The sequence below is a fragment of the Cebus imitator genome, unplaced genomic scaffold, assembly GCF_001604975.1.
Source record: "Cebus imitator isolate Cc_AM_T3 unplaced genomic scaffold, Cebus_imitator-1.0 Scaffold469, whole genome shotgun sequence".
Taxonomy (NCBI): Eukaryota; Metazoa; Chordata; class Mammalia; order Primates; family Cebidae; genus Cebus; species Cebus imitator.
The window spans coordinates 679496-688696 of record NW_016107784.1 but is presented as its reverse complement, the minus strand read 5'-3'; the positions used below and the strand labels follow the sequence as shown (position 1 = coordinate 688696).

The 9201-nt window shown below is 42.2% G+C and overlaps 1 protein-coding gene across 3 annotated transcripts in view; it reads right to left on the bottom strand.

Annotated features, from left to right (window-relative positions):
• The window catches only part of CLEC4A (C-type lectin domain family 4 member A), a 27771-nt gene extending 21732 nt beyond the window's left edge, over window positions 1-6039 (bottom strand). The window contains exons 1-3 of one of the 3 annotated variants that reach the window (XM_017512312.2): window positions 5438-6039; window positions 3729-3845; window positions 695-793 (exon numbers count right to left, since the gene is read on the bottom strand). In XM_017512312.2, coding sequence (XP_017367801.2) covers window positions 695-793; window positions 3729-3845; window positions 5438-5513 — 292 coding nt within the window. In that variant the 5' untranslated portion in view covers window positions 5514-6039. The remainder of the gene's footprint in view (window positions 1-694; window positions 794-3728; window positions 3846-5437) is intronic. The other 2 variants (XM_037732744.1, XM_017512311.2) reach the window with 2 other exon arrangements.
• Between the last annotated feature and the right edge of the window lie 3162 nt (window positions 6040-9201).

Here is a 9201-nt window from a genome sequence, read left to right as displayed (position 1 = left end):
AAAAAAAAAAAAAAAAAAAAAATTTAAATAATTTGCATCCATAATAAAACCATCATCACATTTTCATCAAATGGTTTTAACTGATATATAAGAAAAAGAGAAAATGTATATAGAAAATTCAGAAAGAAGCAAAGGCTGAGGAAGTCTAAAAGCAATATAACCTTTCTCACAATTACTCTTCTATTTTTTTTCCATAGACAAATTAGATATATGAGTATATATACAAATTTTACGACCAGGCACAGTGGCTCACAGCTGTAATCCCAGCACTTCAGGAGGCTGAGACAGGCAGATCGCTTGAGCTTAGGGGTTCAAAACTAGGTTGGGCAACATGGCGAAACCCCTTTTCTACAAAAAATACAAAAATTAGCTGAGTGTAGTGGCATGTGCTTATAATCTCAGCTACTCAGGAGGCTGAAGTGGGAGGATCGCTTAAGCCCAGGAGGTCGAGGCTGCAGTGAGCCAGCCGTGTTCGCACCACTGCACTCTAACCTGAGCAACAAAGTGAGACCATGTCTCAAAAAAACAATAACAAAAGAATTTTATGTCCTATATATTTGTATATTTGTAGCTTAAATTATTGTGAGACTCAACTTCTCAGTATGATCTGCCTTGGAATCTTCCCTGGAAATATTGACTTGGGATCCTTACATAGTATGGTCAGCAACTGAACCCTAGGCACATTAATTTTTACCTTCCGTGGTCATATTTTTTTTCACACACTCCAATGTTGTATGAACCAGGTCCTTTGTAGTCTTCTTCTCAAGAAGCTGAGAATATTTTTGAAAGAAAACTGGAAAAGAGAATAAACCATTGTTTTTCCTGGTGGCATTATTACTTTGCTCCTTATGGTAACTTTCTTGTATTCTTTATTGAAACGAAACCTACAAATGCCCTATTACTTGAGTAGAGGGAAAAGATTTCCCATTTTGAAACTATAGATATCTCTAGGAATAGCTAAAAGATCAGTAGTTGGAAGAGGACACAACAGTTCCATCATAACGGATCTAAAGAGATTCCACATTCTCCTTTAACACTTAATGGAAGATGTATACAAAGGCTAACTCTTTGGAGGTAGGGGGATGGATGGCAGTAAACACTTGCATTGAAGGATGTGCACACCCTGGGACTTTGGGGCAGAGGGGAGAGGGGCAAACTAATTCTGAGGAGCTCTGGGTCACCTGAGAGGATGGAGAATTTACAAGAGGACACTATTTTCTTCCTCGTCTTTCCATTGCTCTCTCCATCCCAACTGGCTCATACTCCTCAGCACACCAACGCTCTCCTGTTTCTCTCAATTTAAAACGAATCCACCTCTCCCTCTAGAAACTGAGCTACTTCTCTTTCCTCCCTACCTTTCATTTGTTCCTTAACCAATCATATTCTGGGTTTTACTTCCACTGTTTCACTAGAACCATCCCCGAAATGGACCTTCAGTAATATCCTAGGGTTACTTAGTTATGTTCCTATTTGTCTTCCTTAAATGCTTGACCCCAGTTACCTCCCCACTTAGCTCTTGGGACATTACTCTTTGCTGTTTTGTCTTACCTTTCTTGCTGCTGCCTCTTACACTCTTTTATAAGCTCCTATTCCTCCATCCACCTCCTTTAAAATGTAACATTTCCCAGAGTTCCATCCTTATCCCTCTTTTTCATACTAAGTTCTCTCCCTGAGTGATATCATATATTCCCATGTCATCACCTACTACCTCTATGTGAAGGACTTCCAAAGCTCAGCCCTCTCTCCCTAAATCCAGACAAATGAGTCTCCCAGTGGACATGCCCATTTGAGGTTCTCACAGTCATATAAAACTCAACATGCCCAAAACTTAAATCACCATCTTCCAAACCCAAGCCTGCTACTGATTATATCAATTCCCTGCTTAAAATTCTTCAATTTTCTCCATGACTGTGACATGGCAAAAATGGCCATAACTTTCAACATTCCCTGTATCCACACTGCTTTACAATGTGATTTTGCAGCTTCTTCAATCAAGAAATGAGGTCTCTTTCTCCACCACCTGGATCTGGGCTGCCTGTAAAGGCTTCTTTTGGCCAACGGAATGTGCAGGAGCAACTCTGCGCTAGTTCCAAGGTGAGACTTCAAAAGGCCTTGTTTACTTTCGCTCTCAGTCTTAAAAGCCTGCCACTTGCCATGTGAACAAACCCAGGCTAGCCTGATGAATGATAAGAGAAATATGGCCAAATCTCTCCTGCCATTCCAGCCAACATCCTCTTCCTCAGAAGCCAAGTTGCCTGTGACCAGTACCTGACCACATATACATGAGTGAATTCAGCCAGGACTGGGGGAATCTCCCCACTGACACCAGACTAAATTGCTAAGCCACAGATTTATGAGCTAAATAAATAGTTGCTATTTTAATCCACTAAGTTTTAGATCAGCTTATTAGCCCGCAAAAGGTAATTGATAAAATAACCTTTAGGAGGGAAAATAATCTCAAACTCTTTATCATGATATACAGCATTCTTCATGAGCTGAGTCCTGTTTACTTCTGTCGCCTACAACTTCATTCCTTAGTTCCTAACACTGTATGTTCTATCATACTCATGTTTCAGTCCAGTCATGCATACATATGTTTCCCCAAATTCCATGCTGTCTCATATCTCTAGGTCACTCTTGGTACGCACAGCTCTAGATGTCACCTCCTCCAGGAAGCCTACCTCAGCCTCTTGCACTTATACTTCTTAGCTGTACAGTACTTACCATACAATGTTATAACCACTGGTTCATTTGACCATTCTCTAAATTTCTTGAGACAAGGGACTGTGGCTTTCTTGACTCTCTATCTGGCACAGGGCCTGACATCCAGTAGACAGACAATGAAATGACCAAAGAAATGAATGAAGAAGCTACCGACAGGTATACTGGTTTTTATGCCTTTAAAAAATTGGGGGCCAGGCGTGGTGGCTCACACCTCGAATCCCAGCACTTTAGGAGGCTGAGGCAGGCAGATTGCTTGAACCTAGGAGTTCAATACAAGCCCAGGAAACATGAGAAAATCCTGTCTCTACTAAAAATACAAAACAAATTAGCTGGGCATGGTGATGCACACCTGTAATCCCAGCTACTTGGGAGGCTGGGGTGGGAGAATCATTTGAACCCGGGAGGTGGAGGTTTCAGTGAGCCAAGATTGCACCACTGCGCCCAGCCTGGGTGACAGAACAGGGGGAAAACACCCAACAAGTGCTGAAAGCTGAAGATATGCAGCAATCCACCCAATTTGCTAAATTGGCTTTTAGATCCCACACAGTCTTGAGCAGAACAGAAATAATTAGAGTAAAAGTCAGTGGAGAACTCTCCCTGAAATATTTCTTCCCATCTCCTTCTTGTCTACCTGCTGATCCCAAAACATAAGCGTGCATTCAAATAAGAGTGGCCTGATAAATGCTACCAAGGAAATACAGATTTGGCCTCACTTACATAGTGTCTAGTATAGAGATGATGCCACATAGATTTCACTCTACAACACAAATACATACACCCACATTTACGCTTCAGTTTCTCTAATGAGGATGGATTCCACCATTTTTACAGGAAAGTAACTAAATCTAGAGCAAAATTCACAATGGACTTCCATGAATGATGTCTCCCCAGAGAAAATTCCATTCCAGATTTCTGAATAAACTCATTTTCAAATGTCAACTTTTAAAGGATACCCTCTCTTCATGGACGGCAGATATTGCTTATGGTTCAGTTGGCGTACTTACTGACAAAAGCAATAAAGAATGAGATTGCCATTAGCAGGAGAAGCATCAGCAGTGACGCGCAGGGCAGCTTGGGAAACCCACGATTACTTTTGTGAGGGGCAGTCCTTGCCTTGGAAGCTGAAGAAGAAGCCAAATTAGTTTTATCAGTAATAAATTCTGTCCTTACTTCCTCTTCTTCCTCCTCCTCTTTCTCTCCCTGTTCTTGGATGACACACAGTTACTAATGCTATGACATTTGAAATCATATGACACTAGGAATAGAAAGGATATAATCATATTCATTGTAGAAACTTTAGAAAATACATAAAAGTACCAATTCCTACAATTGAGGATAAGTGTTATGCCGTATGTTATAATATATCATATTTTGGTATATTTCTAGTAATTTTTTGAATGTATATATACCTATATGCAAATTTCCCCACGTCACTGACATACCATAAATACTGAGTTCCGACCTAGTATTTTCCTTTACTCTGTATCGTGAACATTTTTCATGCCATTATATTTTCTTCTTTAACACTCCTTATTATGGTTGCATAGTATTTCATCATATATTTAAATAATAGATTGTTTCCAACCTTAAATAATGCTCTAGCAAATCTTTATAATCGTCCTTCATCCCATCTTTAGAGAATAAGGTGAGTCTTTTTAGTTACCATCTCATGGTTAGGTATCACTTTCTTAAAGTTATGATATTTTGTCAAATGATGGGGTGAAAAACCTCAGTATTATATAATATGATTACATTTTTAGTAAAATATATATGCACATTATATGTATTTGTATGTGAAAGGATATTCACTAAAATGCAAATTTTGATTTTCTCTAGATGATGAGTAATTATAATTCAAATATCTGTGTACCGCTAGTTAATTTTTTCATAATGAACATTAATACTTATATAATAAAGAAATTATATAAAGTTTTTAAGGGGGAAAAAAATTTCCAAAGTGCTCTCCACACCTTCACGGAGGTATTTTAGATAGTACAAATATAGTCCTGACCTTTCCCCCCATAGTTTCTTACTCTGTATACATTGTTTTCTCTCTTTTGCTCTGTACTTGAGATATTACACATGACACCCAAATTACCTTGCATCTACTCCCAAATGTAACAGAGTCTGTCTCAGAGATGCAACATGCAATAGATTTTCTGATTTCAGAAAAAGTTTCCTGGAGATTTAAGAGACTTTCTTTGTGTAGACTTTCTAGTCTTTCATTTGCAATGGCCTTTTGTTTCATTTCCATCCAATACTAACAAATATACCCTCACCACTGTCCACCCAAACTCTTTCCCTCTAACTGATCAAAAAACAAATCTCACCAATTCATCAGGACCCCCTGCATCTGGGTTGATGGTTTCAGAAGCTTTACTCAATCTCTTAACCCCAGCCCCACTCAGCCTCAGAAAACGCAGGTGCATCAGAGCACTCCTTAGCTCAGAACTGGAGTTGATTTCTCTCACCTCTGTTTCGTATAGTAAGCAGAGTGGAGGCTAAAGAGAGTGGCAGAAAAATCTTTTCTTCCCCACAATACAAATGCACACCCTATCACGTGTATCTGTAGGCTACTCGATCTTCTGGGACTCTTGTGTTTCCCAGACATAATCAGAGAACCAGCAACTGACAACACCTATGCCTTATTCATAAACCCTCTCCTCATCCTTCATCTCAACATTCATTCTGACCCCCAGAAAATGATCTTTACCTGCAGAAGAGTTGATGCCTGAGGACTTGGATTCATTGTTGAAACTCACTTCAGCATAAGTGATTTCCGAAGTCATACTGGGAAGAGGTCTTCTGCTTTCTCCAGAAAATGTGTTTCAAATCTTCCTTAAAACATCTTATAAATAAGCACCAAACGTGGTAGTAAATTATCTACTTCCTTTTATTCAACTAGATGAGAGCAGAGGCACCACATAGGTACATGTCCTCGAGAGGGCTCTCATGGGAACTAAAAATCGCAGTAAAAACTGAAAACCTCAGTCCACAGAGAGCCTTTCCTCAGGACCGGTAGAGTGAGAATCACAGCCTTTAAACAACTGCAAGCAAATGTAATTAAAGTGGGAACCCAAAAGGTTGTGGAAAGAAATAGGAAGGAAAGAAAAGAGGAACCAAGCAATTAGAGAAGTCTTTCCTGAGAACTGCGTTCCTCACTGGTAAAAAATAGAATTTGCGTGTTTCCACATACAAATGTAACTACTTTGGATGAAAAAAACTGAACAAAGACTTGTTTATGTTGCGTTCATCTCATCATTTTTGGCTGATCAGGCAACTTTTGCTTGCAGTTGTTTAAAGGCTGTGATTCTCACTCTAGTGGTCCTGAGGAAAGGCTCTCTGTGGACTGAGGTTTTCAGTTTTTACTTGATTTTTAGTTCTCATGAGAGCCCTCTCGAGGACATGTGCCTATGTGGTGCCTCTGCTCTCATCTAGTTGAATAAAAGGAAGTCGATACCTTAATACCATGTTTGGTACCATTCTAAGAGTGTCATTGACACAAAACTCACAAGTCAACTTCCCCACCTTGAAGAGTCAGTTTCCTCTAGCGTGGTGGGGAAGGCAAAGTTTAAACCGCATGCCCTCCACACTCTCTGTGTTTCCTTATTGGTAACTAACTCTATCAAGGGTCTCCATTCATCTTGCTAGAACCTCCAGAACTCCAGAAAGCAGCTCCCTTTATTGGATGTTGGAAGAGAGGGAAGGCCAGCCTTTATTCCCGGCTTCCCTAACCTTTTAACCCCACACCACCTCCAATATATGACTATTTTTCAGCAGTTAGGATAAGTAACTAGAATTACATTACAGAGGGGGATAAACTTAATCAAAGTACTAAATATGACTTTTTCCAAAGGCCTAAAGGAAAACACTCCAAGTATTAAATCCTTCACGTGGAATCTCTCCATAGAGATGCTCTCCACTCACACCTGGATTCTCTGCCCTCAACTCTCCACAAATGATCCTCCTTTTCATCTCTCCCAGCTAATTCCTTCTCCTGCATAACACACGTGCACACATGCATGCACACACACAAACACACACCTCTATATTTCTGTATTATTTCTATATCTAAATACGCTGAACACCGTGAGTGCACATTAATTCCTCTAATTCCAATCTAACACCACAGGCTTCATTCTAATTTTCTCCCTTTCCACACTCCTAACTCCTTTCTGTGACAGTAAGAAACCTGCTTTACTGCCTTTCACTTATTCCTTATTTGCTCAATCTCCTGGATGCTGTCAGTCTCCACCTGCTAACATGCCCCTCTCTTCCTAGTTGAGCTCTGACTCCCCATTCCAAGTCGCCATTCCCTGCGCTGATGCCCCCCTCCTCACTCTGTTTGAGGGTGCTGGCAAAGGGCCAGCCCACACCCCACCCCCACGAACATCCCCCACAAGCATCCTTCTCACCCTGCCAAGGTTCTGACTCCCGGTGCTAGGCCACTCCTCCGCAGGAAAGCCCTCCTCACTCTGCTTACACTCTGATTCCTGATGCTGGTCCCCTAGTCACCACTTCGACCCCCGTAGGCGCTAACATTCCACACAAGGTCACCCCGTGGTGGAAGCACCCCTCACCGTGGAGGGGTCTGACTTCCACTACCACGTGGACCCCCTCCTTATCCTGCCAAGTTTCTGAAACCCACGGCAAGGCTGCCCTCTGCATAGATGCTTTCTTCATCCTGCTTACGCTCTGACACTCCATGAAGGTCCTCCCTCCCACAGCAGTCATTCCCATCTCACCCTACTTAGGATGTGAGTTCCCTCGCTGGGCTACCCCACCACATTGACACCCTCCTTGGTCTCTGAAACCCACCCCAGGTCTACCCTCTGCAAGGATGTGCCCTCTCTCCATCTTGCTTAAGGGCTGAGTCCCAACCCCCACTGGGCCAACACTAAGTGTGAGCGTCCTCCCCACCCCTCCCACATGCTGACGTCCATACCAGCCTCCCCTGGAGTACTCTGCTCACCCGTTTGCGACTCTGACTCCCTACAGAAGGTCACCTCATGCATGGATGCCCTCCTCACCCTGCTTGTGCTCCAACTCACTGCACCTGACTCTCCCACCACATAGATGCCTTCTTTACTTCTCAGGCTCCGACCTCTCATATCAGGCTTCCCGTACTGTAGATACCCTCCTCAATCTTCTTACCCTCTGATACCGTGCACCAGGCCATTGCCAGGAGTGGACATCTGCTTCTCCTGCACAGGCTCTGGTCCTCCATGCCAGAACACTTTCCCACCTCCACAGGGATCTTCTTCTCACTCTGCTTGGGCTCCAGCACCACCATCAAGCCAACAGCCTGCATGCTCACCCTTCTCACCCTGCGAAAGCCCTCACGCTGTGCCAGACCACTGCTGTTCTCCCAGCCACCCCACCATAGACTCCTACCTTGTTCTGCCTAAACTGCTACTGCTTCATTTAGAATCAAATTATGTAGTAAGAAATGGGAAAGGGGAATCACAAAGCATAAGGGAAGGATAAGGGAATTTTAAGCTCTCCACAATTAATTATTGGACCTAACTAGCACTGGCACAGACAGGTATACATGCACACATAGTCCCTGAAATAATGATCATTGATTCTCAGAGGCTTTGTAATCTAAGCTCATAATTAGAAAGCAAAACATATGCCTAAAATTATAGCTCTCTCCCTGGAATAAGTCACATTATAACTGGATTACACTGTATCACCAACAACCCCAAAATCCAAGTGGCTTACAACAACAAACAGGTATTCTCACTCACATGACACATGGACTTAGGGTCAGCTTGGAGTTGACTGCAACTCTGCTTGGTCCCTCTCCAAGTGTTTTCTCATTCTTGGAGCTGATATTTACAGAATAGCTCCCCGTAAGCTGAACCATGCAGCAGCATCCTTTATTCAGATAACGTGTACATTGTACTCACTGTGATTCTGTTGGCCAGTGCAAGTTACCTGGACAAACCTGTAAGCGAGACAGGGAAATGTACTTTGTCTACAGAAAGACATGTCAAGGGTATCAAAGTTTAATCCTTTCACAAAGGAGAACATAAACACTAGGAAACGATAATAGAATCTACCCCCTTATCCCTTTAAATTATTTATCCAAGACATCTCTTGGGCAGTGATCTCCAAAATGGGGCACAAGTACCTTAAGCAGGATAAAAGAGGATTTGCTAAGGCACAGAGATAAAACAGTAAAACATCTGTTTATATGTATTTAAAATTTTAAGGAAGGTAAGCTTTACTAATATTGATTGCATGCTGTAATCCCAGCAATTTGGGAGGCCAAGGTGAGTGGATCACCTGAGGCTAGGAGTTCAAAACCAGCCTGGCCAACATGATGAAACCATGTCTCTACTAAAAATACAAAAATTAGCCAGGTGTGGTGGTGGGTACCTATAATCCCAGCTACCTGGGAGACTGAGGGAGGAAAAATCTCTTGAACGCAGGAGACAGAGGTTGCAGTGAGCCAAGATCATGCCACTGCAC